The sequence below is a fragment of the Pteropus medius genome, unplaced genomic scaffold (assembly GCF_902729225.1).
Source record: "Pteropus medius unplaced genomic scaffold, Ma_sr-lr_union100, whole genome shotgun sequence".
NCBI classification, from domain to species: Eukaryota; Metazoa; Chordata; class Mammalia; order Chiroptera; family Pteropodidae; genus Pteropus; species Pteropus medius.
This window is the reverse complement of record NW_024353906.1, coordinates 1,576,118-1,592,776: the sequence shown is the minus strand read 5'-3', so window position 1 is coordinate 1,592,776 and position 16,659 is coordinate 1,576,118. Positions and strand designations below refer to the sequence as shown.

The 16,659-nt window shown below is 34.3% G+C and overlaps 1 protein-coding gene across 4 annotated transcripts in view; it reads right to left on the bottom strand.

Moving 5' to 3' along the window:
• SOX6 (SRY-box transcription factor 6) overlaps window positions 1-16,659 on the bottom strand; it is a 460,797-nt gene that overhangs the window by 102,889 nt on the left and 341,249 nt on the right. For all 4 annotated transcript variants that reach the window (XM_039851521.1, XM_039851522.1, XM_039851519.1 and 1 more), the window contains exons 8-9: window positions 7,000-7,079; window positions 5,411-5,533 (exon numbers count right to left, since the gene is read on the bottom strand). In XM_039851521.1, the coding sequence (XP_039707455.1) occupies window positions 5,411-5,533; window positions 7,000-7,079 (203 nt within the window). The remainder of the gene's footprint in view (window positions 1-5,410; window positions 5,534-6,999; window positions 7,080-16,659) is intronic.

The following is a 16,659-nucleotide window of genomic DNA, read 5'->3' as shown; positions in this document are numbered from 1 at the left end:
ATCCAGTTTATTCAATGTTTTAATTTTGTGGATAGCTATAAACTTACTCTATTTCACTGAATACAATGACAATCCTATTTCCAAACACTAGGGAATGTCTTCACGTTTTGTAGCCTTCTCTGATCTGCCTATATTTCTTTAACCTCCATCAGGACTCTCCTGGTACCTGCCATTTTTCTTAAGAAGACTAGAAATGAAAAGTTGTTTACATGAAATAATGCCTCCTAAAGAGAGAGCACTTGACTGAACATACTCCCCCCCCACCGAAAAAAAAGGTTTTCAAAGAGTTTGGGTCCCAGATGGCCCCCCAATAATAAATTCATTAATTCATTCATTTTACCAACTACTGTACCAGGCAAAATTAGGGATTCAACAGTAAATGAAAGAGACAAAAGTCCCTGAATTCAGTGACTTACATTCTAGAGGATTAGTTACCTGTCAGAAGCATTTTAGGCAGCAAAGCTAGAGTAGAATTGACTATTTAATAGGATATTGGAAAGTGTTGTCCTATTCTGATGATTTTTGTGTGTGTGGAAATCTAACATATGCCTCATAATCCCATTCACTATTTACAAAAGCCCTGAGAATAAATATCCCTTTTTGACAATGAACAGACTGTAAAAATAAGGGAATCTGAGACTAATATAGGACAACATAGCAAGTAAGTAATAGTAGAAACTTTAATCCGAGATACGGATTCCAAAGTGGAGTTTACTCCATTAGTTCCCAGCTCATCCAATCCAAGCTATAACAGTCCTCCCAAGTTCCATCACACTCTTAAAAGTCAAAGGGGGTGAGGGAAGGCTGATTAAGAGAAAAACAAGCATTTCTCCTCAAAGTACAACCCCATAGTTGGCATCCTCAAAACAAGCTTCGAATCAGTGCATTCCTTTTTCTCCATTGGGTAGCCAGTAATAGGTCATTCTAATCAACTCCTTATTCAACTCTCTATTCGAAATCACAACCTATCAAGCCCACCCAGCATAGCTAAGTCACCCTCTCATTCCTCCACAGAACTGAGGCATGTTTACAATTGCAAACAAGAAGACAGGGTATGAGCCAGAGAAAAATATCTAAATACAATACCATAAAGATTCAGGCTGTAACTGAAATAGAGATAGAGTATTCTCAGTGTTGATGGGCACTTCTTCACTTTCCATTTGTAGCATGAAAACTGACAATATCATTTAAATAAAATATGTGTTTGTACTCACTTTTGCAAAAACTTCAATTGTTCTCCTTCATCTTTGCAAACTTGGCAAGACTTTAATAGTTTCATTTAAGAATAACTTATGGTTGGTGGGGTTTCCTGGTGTTTTAAGGCTCCAATTATACTCCTTTCCTCAGGTTTCCCCCAAACTGTACATAATGTCCATCACATAAAAGTGCAAATGCATTTATATTAATTTTCTTTAATTTTCATATTTAATTCCTTTCATTTAGACTACTATTATCATTATAAGAACTCGTCTGTTAAAATATGTTCCAACCAAAGCTTGGTAGGCTTTGAATGCTCAATAAAAATCATTCTCTGGGGCTAATGAAGACAGAAACTCTGCCTGTAACAATATTAAGTTTGTTTTCTCCAGTGATTCAGAGAAGTGAGCAATCTGTCAGTAATACATTGAGTGAAATTACTTGTCCTGTAGGAATAACTGCTGACAGTCACTTTATCTCAGAGCTGACCCAAACATCTCCCTGCTGACAAACAAATTACTATGTCTAACTTCGAAAAGGTAACTAGCTTGTTTTTAATTTTGATTGGTCTTTCAGGATCCCTTATACATACAGACTCAGTCTCATCCTTCACTGTATTTAAAAAAAAAAAAAGAAGCAACAAAAGTGTTTTGGGGGGACAGGTTTGAATTAATGAGTAAGAAAAAAAAGTAAAGAAAGAAAAGCCTTATCATTTGGAGCTAAGAAAAAGATCTGTTACTGCTTCTTTCCAAGGCCGTTATGAGATAAAACTGGTAAGTATGTCTACCCAACATTAAGACTGGCAGCGCTGCCAGTGACTGACTGGGTGAGTGAACACATTACCAAGACAGTATTGTAGGAATTAATTTTCTTCAATAAAGTGATTTTTAAGGCTCATATATTTCACAATCTAAACATATGTCACTGTTTCATAAACAAAATAAATGGATTAAAATAATACATTACCAATATGCTGACATGTGGAGATATTTTAATTAGAAATTCTTAAGCTGTGTGATATTTAACTGCTGTATTTGTTAAAGAGAAGCATGCATCATTTAATAAGAAGGCATGAGACAGGTGTATCACTTGGCATGACACGGTACCAGATTGTGTTTAATTTAAGCTACAACTCTGAGGCCACATTACTCCCAATTAAAGACAAAACGAAACGAAATCATTTTAAGGATCTATCATATTGAAAGTTACCATGTAAGATGAATCAATACACTGAAACCACTTTTTCCTTTTAAAAGAAGTCATTCAGAGTTTGGTTTCTAGGAAAATATTTCTTCAGAAACAACCTAACATCTTAGCTATTTAAAAGCCATATTTACATGACCACCTCATTATACTGGTTCCTCCTCTTCTCCTTACAACTTCCTTGAAGGGCCAATGTTAACATAGCTGAGGAAAGCAAATGGCAACTGATCCTGAAATTTATATGGGTAGAGAATTGGAATAAGTAGCAATATAATATACTGTTTACTGTAGCAAGTGCTCTCTGTTCTCTAAAGGTCAAAAGCACTGTAACCTTAGAGTTACAGTTTCTGATTGTTCCCAGGGTTAAATACATTATCAAAATTAATGGTTTAAGCCCCTCAACCTTCAGATATATAAGTATTCATGACTCCATCTGCTGAACTGTTCAACTAAAAATAGCATTCTTTGGCCTGCTCTCTTCTAATATTGTGCCCCTGAGGCAGAGAGAACCATGCCTCAGATTAGCACAGAAAACAAAAAAAAAAAAGAAGAAAAAAAAAAAGAAAAAAACTTTCCTGCATCTTCCTTATCTTAAAGAAAGAACTGGCATACACTAATGTAAAGAGGGTATTTTTTCACTTTAAATACCTTTTCTCTACTTGATAACAATATTTCAGGCTTTGAATAACTATAAACACTGTCAAGATTTACTCAGGCATGGTGATGGTATGCATGCATTGTGGACTTTTCTTCCTGAGAATTTCTGTTTAGAAATAAAACCAGTTAACATAATTGTAATGCTTCCTTAGTATCAACAGTTTATCATGATCATGATTGTTGACAGAGCTGTGACATTTTAGCTTGTCAAAGGAGCAGAGAAAATCTTAGCTAGAAAAGAACGTAGAGTTTAAAATCAATAAAGCAAGATATTATTAAATATTCTCTCTGCTCTTGCTCAAGATTTAAAATGTTAATGTCTATAGCAGCTTAGATATGAGTATCTACTACGCTGTTCAAAAACATTCCCATAAACATGTTATACCAGAAAACTTTGGGAAACATGCCTTTTCAAACAAGGTCAATCTTTTCTAACCAGTATATCATACAAGCAAACAGAACAAAGCTTCCCTGACATGCAGTGAAAAGTTGCAAAAAATAGAAGCAGGAAAAATAAAAAACCCAGGAAACTCTCAAATCAGCTCAAACTTAAACTACAAAGCTATGAGGGCTCCTGCTTTAATGGGTTTTCTATTATTTAGCCTAATAAAAGTGACAGACATTTGGCATTATGTTGTGCTTCTAGATCAGCATTGCTATAGCAATACCCAGATTTGGCACTCATGTATATGATGTTATGGTTTTGAGAAATCCAACAGAAGCCAGATTTGACAGCATCAGGAACCAGAGATGTTTTTGAGGAAAGAAGTCAACCTAAGTGAAAAACTAGTAAAAGAAAAGACCAGGTAGAAAACTGGCTAAGGGAAGGTTTCTGGGCTGGAAATCAACACCTCAAGAGAAAATAAAAGTCAAAGAGTAGAGGAAGTCTTGCATTCATGCCAAGGCCACCTGCTTTCACATTCTATCAAGCACTTAAAAGTTTCACAAACTCTCTGTCTTGAGCACGTCAGCTTGCTAACCATCATCACATAGGAAGGCCTGCTGCTAATGTCCAGGTATCTATCTGTTAAGCAGTCAATCCCCAACATGGCAGACTTTCAGAGTGTCTAGAAACATGGCACCTTTTCTACATTCGAAAGAAAGCCTTAGAAAAGAAATCCCTTCTGGCTGTATAGAAGACAACAGATATTCTGACAGTATATGCCTGGTCCTGCCTGGGTGGAAACCCCCTGTGTACCTTTTATATCAAAGGGAAAAGGGAAAAGGGAGGTGGGCAATGAATTCTGGAACTCCTCCTTAGGCAACTTCCAAGGTGGACTTTGATTTTGTCTTCTTCTTTCTTCTTACAAGTGAGCTTTATTATTTTCCAAAAATGCAGATTCAAAAGGCACAGAGATGTCAAAAGGACCCTTTACTGAGTACATAGTTTTTGATATGTATAGACTAACAGAGCCAATAAGAGCTGAATATACAACTTTGCTAGATGTAATGATTTTCTTTTTTTTTTTTAAATCGAATTTCCCATCCTAGTTTAGAATATGAAATTTAAAAAGTTAATTGTGTGCTTCAGTCTGAGGTAACCTGTCTCCATTTTCTTGGCAACTTTCCAGTATCTGATAGTCCCAGAGGGGGACACCAGTGAGACAGGGGAGGAATTAAGCATGAAATTGTAGAGAGAAGGATTGGGTCCCTATAGAAGAAAAGTACTTGGTTTTTCAAAAGAGCCACATAAGCCTCCTTCTGCCAAGTAGTAAGACTATCCCACGAAAATAACAAAGAGCTTTGCTGAAAGTCAAATATGAAAAGAATAACTATAGAAGTTTATGGGGCAAAAGGCAATTTCTGGCCCAAGCACCTATCCCTACTTCAGCCTGAGAAAACTAAACTAGGAAACCTGAGTTAGGTAGAGTTAGAAATCCTGGGTAATAACTCCGACTCCATGAATATAAGCCTTGGTTAAATAACTTGACCTCTCTAAACTTCTGTCATTTTGTCTGTACAAGCAGAATTATATTCTATCAACTTTACAGGGTGGTTCTATGGTCAAATGAGATTAAAAAAAAAATGTTTAAGTGTTTTTTTTAAACACAGTACAGTACTATACATTAAAAAGTAGAAGAGTAAGAGAAATAAAGATTGTTTTGAAGACATTCGTAATGTAAAGAATTTGCCTAAATATATAGCAATAATCTAATTCAGGGACATCAATTTGAGGTTTGTCTTTCTTTCTGAAAGAAAAGGAGCAAAACTGAGCCTCCTTAGGAGTGAGAAAAAAGGAAAGGTTACATTATAGTGTTTAGGTTGAGTGTTTGCCACTTTTTAAAAAAAGCCTAGAATATGACTGAACAATCCAGTCCCCCACCCAATGAAGCACCCATGGAAGTATTCATACCTCAATCTGTTTGTGGTTGTAAGAGTGGCCACCACCATGTTCAAAGGTGTCCAAACTCCTGCCAAAACGGTCACTTAGGCCCTTTAGCCTTGGGTTAATTTGTGGGTGGGAGACATGACCCTTCTGTTTAGTAGCATATTCAGAAAAAAAAAAAAAGACAAAACATACTGTCAGAACTCATGAAATAGAACACATACTTCTAAACCCAGGGTGTTGACCACATCAATGAATAGAAAGTAGAAGGTTTAAGACCCGGATGCTCTTTCATAAAAACTTGGTTATAAGATCAAACAACGGTACTGGTTCTTATTTCTGCCTCTGATTCAAGGATACTGTATAGCATAGCTGTCAGAAAAGGAGAAATAAATTAGATTTCTTATGAGTGAGGTTTCTTTCTAGATTTTACCAACTTCAGTAAGCTTCAGTGTTAGTAGTGGGGAAGCTGAAGGTTTGGAAGAGAAATAGCACTGCTGCTTCTGTTAGTCAAAATTTGTAGTTCTGCTACATAGTCCATAACAAGTAATATCTTTAAGGCTTTCTGAATGAGGCTTATGATAAACAGTTCTCAAAGTACTGAAAATTTTTTATTTGCAGACCCAACTGAAAATGCGCAAAATGGTTGTTTTTGATGATAAAATATTTGTACATTTTTTATGTTCATGTCATATAGGGAATAACAAAGAAGAAATAAAAATGCCTAGCCAGATGCTATTCCTTAGATTATTTAAGAAAACTCAAAAATAATCACAGTAAATTATAAGAATAAAATACTATCTTTTCGCTGTTGAAATTCAAAGTTATTATATATTTTCAAAATATTCCAATTCTAAAGGTTTAACCATTATTTCAATGATACTACCTTTTTGTTAAAATAAATACTCATTTTTAAAGTCAATTTCCCATTAAAGCGGCGTGCTAAAAGAGTATAAAGAGCACCTAGTCCTAATGTAAACCCTTCATTCTACTGTGAAGGAGATAAGGTACAAACGATTTTTTATTCAACTCCCTAAACACTTTCTCCCCAAGTTTAGCTTTTAAGTAAAGAGCGCTTGGTCAGACACCATGCCCACACTTTTGACCTGGCATGAGGAAGAGGATCAGGATGAGGCTGCACATTTTCAGGTGCAATGTGTTTAGATTTTACTAAATAGCTAAAGTAATTTGGTAATAACAACCCCCTATTCTACGAGCTGCAAGAAGGAAAACATCCAAAATTGTTTTCTGTTTTGATGCTTATGTGTAAAAGCTAATCTGGACATAAATGAAGACATGGATGGAAAATTGATAAGGAAAAAGCTAATATAGTCAGTAACAACTAACCATAAAAAAAAAAAACCTTGTAAAACCATGAATTCATCTGATAGAGAAGATATAGTCATAAGTCATTACATCATTTTTCCTTTAAAAAATATTGAAACTGGCAGTTTTCTCTTCTATTTGCAGTATGGTAAGTACATAAGGTGTTAATCCTTCTAGGCTATGCTTAAAAAATTATTTAACATTCAGGCCATTATTTAGCATACAGCTGGTTAGCAGTTTTCCACTAAAGTTCTGGCTCATGTCCCACATTTTTTTCTTCTGGCACTTACCTGGAGCTGTAAAGGGCTGAGCCCAGAAGCAGCAGCAGCTGCCATTGTTGATGGAATGAACTGTACGGGGTAGTTATCACCTGTCGGAAAGAACAATGCATACAGGTTTAGACAATGCACAGGGAATAGCAGCAGACAAGTACAAACATGGTCCTTGGATTGCCTGAGCTTTACAACACTGCTCTAAGCCCAAACATCTGCAGAAACAAAAGGCTTAGTTGGGCACAGACTTGCAGTGCTGCCTTGGAACTTTTTGTTAACAGATAGCTGGTAGGCAAACTGGCAAAACATGAATGTGATGTTAAAAAATTAAATGTGCAATTCAAGCATGTTCACTCCATTACAAATCTTGTAATACATCATTTTTTTTTAAGTAAAAAAAAAAATCTTCAAGCCAGGCTGACACTCAGTTCACTGAAAAGGCTTTTATATTAGAACAACAAAAAGTTTGGCTTGGTACACAAGGCAGAGCATTCGAGTCCAAGAAAGAGTATGAGCTATTGACCGTCTATAACCCTAAACTTTATTTTATAAAAAATAGGAAAAAAAAATTTTTAAACATCCTTTTCAATTTGATAGGGTGAGAGAGAAGCTAATCTTATCTGCCAACATTCTTTGAAATGCCTGGTATCCCAAAGAGAGAGGAAACCTTATTTTTCTGGATTAACTTCTGGTGGATCCTAGTACAGAATCATGCACACTACGCACTTATCACTTATTCTTTGATGATGATTTCATTAAATAACCATGCATTTTACATGGAACATCTTCATTAAAACTCTGGTAGAGATTGAGCATGGTTCAGCAGAGATCAATGCTACATCTTAATGTGTTTCTGACTCCACACCACTCCTAAATAGGAATGAAGTACTGTCTGTGACCTAAGAACACAGGCTGTGTGCAGTGACCAGGAGAACCAAGAGAAAATGATGAGGAATGTACTGTGATAGTGGTAACTGAAAGCAAAATTAATACTTATGGATAAATTACACAATATCAGTGATTTAATGGAGTATCACTTTGGCTTCAGCTACTTATTTAAAGTCAGTGTTATGTACTATCTCTAGGCTATATTTTAATAGGCTGTTCCTCCACACATTTTTGACATTTATAATAATCATACGGTTTTGCATGAACTTTTCCACACTGAAAGCTGAATGCAATAATGAAGAGACAATATAGAAAGAATCACAGTAATAAAGGTAGTCAACTGGAAAGCAACAAAACCTCTTCTTTCTGCATGGACACTAATACCTGGAGCCTTCCTGATGCCCCTGGTTCCTTGGAACTCATCCTGCTTGCCACATGAAGTGCTACTCAGCTGGACCAATGTAAATGTTAAGTTGCTTTCACTTTTAACAAATTGTTAGCTTCTAATCTACACAGTCTCTTTGCATCATATCCATAATACCTCATCAGACCATTGAGCACAGTGTGTGCTTGTACACAGTCCAGTAACAATTGGCTTCTGATTGCATATGGAGCGCTGCTACAATGCATTCACTAAACTATATTGTGCTGATCTCCTATGGAGTAATGTTCAAAATATCTGATCTTGTTTTTCCCCTTCCATGAGGTTGATTTTGTTTTGCAGTGTTACATGAGCTTTTTAAAAAAGATAACTAGGCCAAATTATTTTTTATAGTAAATGACTGTCGCTTTATGCTTAAATAATTCTACTGATCTTCTTGATATTTAAACTAAATTATCTGATGAAAGAATATCCTAAACTAAGTAAAATAGTATTTCTTTGGTCAATATCTTATCAGGTTAAAAAAATCACAAAGCGATGCTGAATTAATGATGCTTCAAAAATAGGGGGAAAAAATCACCATTCCAACCATCAGCATGGACTGCCTCCCGGAACATTTTAGAGCTATTCTTTCTTTAAATATCATGCATTATTCATACTAACTCTAAACCACAACCCCTCCTCCCTGTAAGTTTAATACCAGTTGCTTTATTTGTACTAAAACATTTTTCATGTCAAACATATTTTAAAAAATCAAACTCTAAAAGAATTCCCTGGGGCACTCCTTTTTTCATAGCTGTCATGCTTCTATGCTATGAAATAGCTGATTTTTTAAAATAGTTTTTGGCTTGCCAGTTAATTTATTACTATCTCTACCACACCCTGTAGTACTCTCCAGCTCACCTGCTGGCTACAAACAGCTTTCTTTTCACCACTGACAAGCATATTTTAAAAACATTCTTAACCTTTCTGCTGGTTTGAATCTCTATATCTAAATATAATCCTTGGAAAGGTATTTCTTCAGAACATATCATTGTATTGATACTAAAAGTAAAAATGAATACATTAGAGCAACAGAGAATATCACCAACAATTATTAGAAGAGAGAAAAAGGAAAAGGCAGGAGAGGAAGAAGATAAGAGCAAAGGAAAGAGAGGGGTTAAAAGCAGAAGGGGAAAATATAAGAGGGAGAGGAATTTAGGGATTGTAAAGTTTCTTTTTTTTTTTTTGGTAACAAAATTACTTGTTCTTCCTCCTCAACCCCCTCTTAATTTTCTCTGTGTAAGAGTTTACCAAGTAAAAGTTCTCAGTGGCTGCCTTGGCAAGGAATCAGTCAACATGTTGTAGCAATTTTTTTCAAATTTGTCTCTGGATTTGAAATGCTTGCGTGAGGACCCATTCTTTTTAAATGTGTACAAAGGAAGATGAAGCCTGTTGGAACAGGCTGGTTTTAGGCACTGCTGTAATCTGGCCCTTGCTACCTCTGGTGTAGGAAGACAACCTCAAAAAGCCAATTTGGGAAATAATATCCATTCCGTAAATCCATTTTTCCAGCCTTCTGGGTTTTCCAACTATTTTTACCTGAAGATTATAGAACAAATAGAAAACAGATTTAAAAACCTATGGAGAAGTTGCCTGACTTTAGTTTCATTTGTCACAATAGGCAACATTCCTTTGGAATGAAAGTAGCTCCACAGCAAGAGTCCTTAGATGAGAGAAGGTATATTTTTTAATTTTCAAGGAAACTGAAATGAAGGCAAAAACTTATTAAGACTTAAATACAGGAGAATCTAGGACCCATTAGACTCAGGCTACCTCTTATAAGAGTACTCCTAGTTTGTGTAATTCAGAAATATATATATTTCACTTTTATTAAAGAGTTCAAAATCTTATGGTAAAATTCTGTCCATTTACTTTGATTCTTCGGAAAGACAAGGGATGGTCTGAGATATTAACTTCAAATATTAACCAACTAAGGAAATCATTTAGAGAGATTGAGAGGAGTAGAAAAGAAAAATACACTAAACTAGGAAGACAGGATTCAAAGATTCTTCAGTAACTGGCTCAAAGTCTCATTCCTCATTTTCTACCCTCCAAAACAGAAGAAAAACTATACTATACATCCCTAACTATCTCACAGATTATTGTGTAGTGATATTATAGAATGATGGTAAATTATTTGAGTTGCCAAATAACTTATAGATAGACTCCACTGTTGTCATTCTTGCTATAATGTGGAAATATTCCAATCTTTATCACCAATATAAACTTGGACATGCCACACTGCATCTTGTCTAGATGTACGTATTCAGAATAGCAAAATATTACAACTCCTTTATATTCTGAGAGAATGTCATAATCAAGCTGAATTTATCTTTGTGAGACAGCACATTGCATCAAAAATTAGCAGGTAATGGGTGATACACTTAGAATCTTAAAAATGAAACAAAACCTTTCGTTTCTTCTGAGGACAACTGGATAAAATTTGGCAAGAATTATAGTGTATATTGATGAGGTCACCATGCTCTTATTTCTCTTACTAAATTTCTCCTTCTCTATTCATCAAACAATAGATCAATGATGAGAAGAGTCTTGATCGTAGGACTTTTTCTATGAGCATGTGCATTATTTTTCATACTTTTAAAGAGCTAAGAATCAAGGATCAATCTTAATGTCTTTACTTGTTTCATAAATGCATCCAGACCCTTGACCAATGATATGAAAATCCATGGAATGCGTCACAATAGCAATTAATTAAGTGAAGGTGGATTAACTGATATAAAGTCATCCCATTATAAGAAATCAAATTAAAATAAGAAGTCATAGTTCATGCCTTAATGACAGCTCACCCATGATATAGCCTCCATAGTTAAAGGAGGGCAGAGTTAAAATGATCTCTATAAAACCAGGTTAGTTTACGTGGGTGAATATATTTTCTTCTTGGACCTCAACATTTTCATTTAAAAATGAGAATATGAATCTGAAGAACCATAAATGCTTTAATTTCAAGTAGATAGATTTAATCAAGTTTTCCGGCAACAGTGGTTACACACCTCTGCTTTAATTCTAGAAGAGGTAGAAATGGCTAGCTTTACAAGAAAGCATTTGGATAACTCCGTACATATAACTCTCATTGTTTCCAGAGCAGCTAGACTTTTCTTAATATCGTACACACTTTAACCATGTCTGCAAGAGTGTAAAATCTCAAATCAGAAACTTCAATTTAAATTCTATCTCCACTAAGTTAATCAACTTCTTTGACTTTTAGGGTTTTTTTCTTTTAGCAAAAAACAGAGATAATGCCATTTATATCTTAGAAGTTATATCTTATGAAAATTAAATGAGAATATATACTTATATATATTTATATACATTTATTTTAGATAAATATATGTCATTTATTTTATATAAATATATATCATTTTATTTATATAAAATTTTATATATATATATATGTATCTTGACAAATAAATGGTGCTCAATAAATACTAACTGAAACAAAAGAATTAAAAAGAAGCATTAGGTAACAATTACACACCAACAAATTAGAAAATTCAAGAAATGGACAAATTTCTCGAAACACACAAATTAGCTAAGCTGAATCAAGAAGAAATAGAAAATATCAACAGACTTATAACAAGTAAAAAGATTGAATCAGTAATCAAAAACCTCCCAACCAAGAAAAGTTTTAGACCAAATGGCTTCACCAGTAAATTCAATGGAACATTTAAGAAAAGTTAACACTAATTCTTCCCAAATTTTTCAAAAAATTGAAGAAGAGGAAACAGTTCCTAACTATGAGGTAATAAGGCCAACACTACCATGAAACCAAAGCCAGATAAAGACATCGCAGAAAAGGAAAACAAACCAATATCCTTTATGAATATAGATACAAAGATCCTCAACAAAATATTAGCATATTGAATACAAAAGCATATTAAAAGGATTATTCACCATGGCAAGGTAGGATTTATCCCAGGATTATAAGTGTGGTTTAACATTAAAAAAAAAAAAATCGGTGTACTATATCACATTAATAGAACAAAGGGGAAAAACCCACATGATCATCTCAATTGATGCAAAAATGAATTTGAAAAGATCTGACACCCTTTCCAGGTAGTTATGAAAAACCTATAGCTAACATCCTACTTAATGGTAAAATACTAAAAGCTTTCCCCCTAAGATATCAGAAACAAGACAATGATGCCCACTTTCACTGTTGCTATACAACATTATACTGGAAGTTCTAGCCAGCACTATTAGACCAAAAAAAGAAAAAAAAGAAAAACAAAAACAAGAAAAAAAAAGAAAGAAAGAAATGAAAGGCATCTAAATTAGTAAAGAAGAGATAAAACTATCTCTAGTTGCACATGATCCTATATATACAAAATCCCAAAGAATCCACAAGAAAGCTACAAGAGCTAATAAATTCAGGTAAGTCACAGGGTACTGGATTAACACTCAAAAATCAATTGTGTTTCTACACACAAGCAATGAACAATCTAAAAAGAAATTAAGAAAGCAGTTCTGTTTACAATAGCATCTGCGAGAATCAAATATTTAGGAATAAATCTAACCAAAGATGTAAAAAGACTTGAACACTGAACAATAAAATATCGCTGAAAGAAAATTTAAAAGACCTAAATAAAAGGAAAGGCATCTACGTTCATGAAAAGGAAGACTTAAAATTGTTAAGATGTCAATACTACCCAAAGCATCCTACAGATTCAGTGAAATCTCTATTAAAATTCTAACAATCTTTTTGATAGAAATGGAAAAGCGGATATTCAAATTTATATGGAATTGCACGGGACCGTTATAGCCAAAACAATCTTGAAAAAGAATAAATTTGGAAGACCCATACTTCCTGAGTTCAAAATTTACTACAAAGCTACAGTAATAAAAACAGTATGGTACTGACATAAGAACAGATATATAGACCAATTAAACAGAATAAAGAGCCCATAAATAAATCCTAACATATATGGTTAATTGATTTTTCACAAGGGTACCAGGACCTTTCAATGGGGAAAGGACATCTTTTCAACAAATGGTGCTGGGAAAACTGGATACCCACATGCAAAAGACTAAAATTGGACCTTTAACTTTATACTATATATAAGAATTAACTCAAATAGATGAAAGACCTAAACTTAAGTACTAAAAGTATAGTACTTCTAAGTATTAAAAGTATAGTACTTAGAAGAAAATACAGGAGTAAATCCTGTGTTGGATTTGGCAACAATTTCATGGATGTGACAGCAAAAGCACAGGCAACAAAAATGAAATAGATAAATCGGACTTCGTCAACACCAAAAACTTCTACACATCAAAAGATACCACCAAGTAAGTGAAAAGACAACCTACAGAATGGGAGAAAATATCATATATCTGATAGAGGATAATACCTAGAATATATAAAGAAATTCTGAAATTTAACAACAATGAAAAACAAAAATCCCCATTCAAAAATGGGCAAAGTACTTCAACATTCTTCAAGGAAGATACACGAATGTCCAACAAGCATATGAAAAGATGCTCAAAATCATTAACCAATAAGGAAATGAAAAATCAGAACCAAAATGAGATAACATTTCACATCTACTAGGATGTCTATAATTTTTTTAAAAATGTCGGAAAATAAAAAGTGTCGGTGAGGATGTGGATAAATCAGAACTCTCTTGCATCACGGGTAGGACTGTAAAATTGTGCAGCCCCTGTGGAAAACACTTTGGCAGTTTCTCAAAAAGTTAAACAACTACCATGTGACCCAACAATTCTACTCCTACATATATATCCTTCTAGAACAGATATTTGTACACCAATGTTCACAGCAGCATTATTCACAATAGCCAAAAGTTTGAAACAACCCAAGTGTCCATCAACAGATGAATGGATAAACAAATAACATACACACACACACACACAGACATATATATATAAAATGGGATATCACTCAGCCATAAAAAGGAATAGATAATTGATATATGCTATAAGATGAATAGACCTTGAAAATACTATGCTTGGTGAAATACGCCAGATACAGAAGGACAAATGTTGTATGACTCCACTTATATAAAGTACTTGGAACAGGCAAATTCATAAAGAAAGATAGTAGAAGAGAGATTATTAGGGGTTACGAGTAGGGGAGTAGAGAGAGTTATTATTTAATGGCCACAGAGTATTTTTGGTGGTGACGGTTACATAACATAGCAAATGTATTAATGTCACATTTACAAACGGTTAGAATAATAAATATTATGTTACATATATTTTATCACAAAATTTTTAAAAGAAGCATTAGGTACACTTGCAAAACTGCTTTTGGTCATCAGGCAGAGGGACAGTATATCTTGGTCAAATGCGCAGTTTTTGAACCACATTTCTAATGGATAAGGATGTAGTTTAATGTAGTTAAATTTAATAAGTTTCATGGTCAGACTTAATCCCCAAAGCTAGTGCTTTAGAATTTTCAAAGAACTTCCATACATTTTAACAAATTTAATATTTACACTCACACTGAGCAGTGGACAAATCATAACATATTTTTAAGATGACAAAAACATGAAGCTCAGCAAGGTGAAATGATACATTCAAGTAAGAACTAAAATAATCCATGTAAAATATTTAGGACAGCGTTTGGCACAAATAACTATTCAGTAAGTTTTATATATTTTCCTATTACAACTAATAAATGAGTAGAGAAGCCAGGGGCAGACAGAGATCCTATTCCCAGGATCTCATGGGAAATGTCGAGTGCTGTTACTGCAGCAATCATTTAAAAAATCCCAAATATACAAAGTCCATGGGTCAGCAGCATCATCCCTAACACATGAAGGAGGCCACTGTTTTTATTTCACAGGCAATTCAATCTTGATCTGATATACACATTGGCATCTATGAAAGAGGCTTAATCTTTTAATTTTCTCAAATATAAGTGCTAAATGTGTTTATCGTACCTTGGATTGCTGCATCTCTCAGTATCATAATGTGAAAGAGCAAAGCAACCAAAATTCTGTGGTTGCTATTCTGGGCCCTTTTGAGTTCCTTTCCAGAAAGAAGTTTCTAATTAGAGAACCATTAAAATTTCGGGAGCTATTAAGGATTAAAACTCAATAAAGCTATTTCTACAGAGATCAATCGAATAGATGTTACCCTAAAATTGCATAATCCCTGTGGTCAACATGCCTCATCAGCAACCTCAAGGTCAGAGAACTTGCTTGATGTTCACTGCACACTGAGACCCTGAAATGCTCTGAGCAATGGTCAATTCATCTGAAGGGGAGAAGGCCCAAAGTCCTAAATATATTTGTCTAGACCGTCCTTGTATGGATTCAGCCAACTTTGACAGTGAACATCACCCAAGGTGGACCTGGCTTTCTGGAAATCAAGACGATTACTCAAACAGCTGGAGGCACAAACAAACACCATGTACAGTTTTAAGTAAAGGAAGGTGGAAAAGAAACAGAAAGAGTCATTTATTTTGTAATTTTGTAAAGACCCAGAGAGCACTTGCACATCCTCTTGCTTTGGGGACCACAATATAAAGTCATGTCACTGTTTCAAGGCTTTTATATGTGATAAAGCTACTCGCTTCTAAAAATTTATTCATGTGTATTTTGAGTGAAATTATCATAGCTCAGTTTGGGGCAAAAAAGTTTTCCTGGTCTAAACTCTAGTCCAACAGTATTCTACTCCCCCAATCATGTGAATAACATGAACACTGCATAAATTAAGTCTCCTGAGTAATTCCTCTAATTATATAAGAACATATCATTTTAACCCTTTTAAAGTATATTTTATATACACAATGAAGCTTAGATTAGCCAAAGTATTAAAAAATTTAGTTATGGTTACTTAAATTCTCTGCCATAACTTAGGAGTCACCAGAAAATACTTCTATTTTTTTTTTTTTTTTACCAGCCTTGCTTGTGATTAAAAATAATCCTACATGTCCAACTCAATTGTCCTGCCTTACCCAAAAAAGTTTTAGCCAACATAATAAACACAACTTTGCTACCCCAGGATGCTACTCTATGCTACACATATGCTGTTCAATGGAGGGAACTCACTCCTGCACGATATTGTCTCAATCTCTATATTCTTCTCAGTTACATGTTATAATTCCTTTGAAGTTGTATAAGACTTTTTAAAAAATTATCCAAATTCACTGACTCTACGACATCTTCCCCCATGACAAACGTCATCATTTTAACAAAATTAGGTAAGTAACATGTTAACTATGTTGATGTAGAAAATAAAGCCCCTTTCTGATACTGAAGTGAAAATTTTTAAATTTAAAAACACTGAAATTAAATAGAGTTTCCACATTTAGTTCACTTAAAAGGTTTCTAAGATTGGTATAGGGATGGCAACTCAGATTCAGGATAAACCAGTAAATTTGGTTT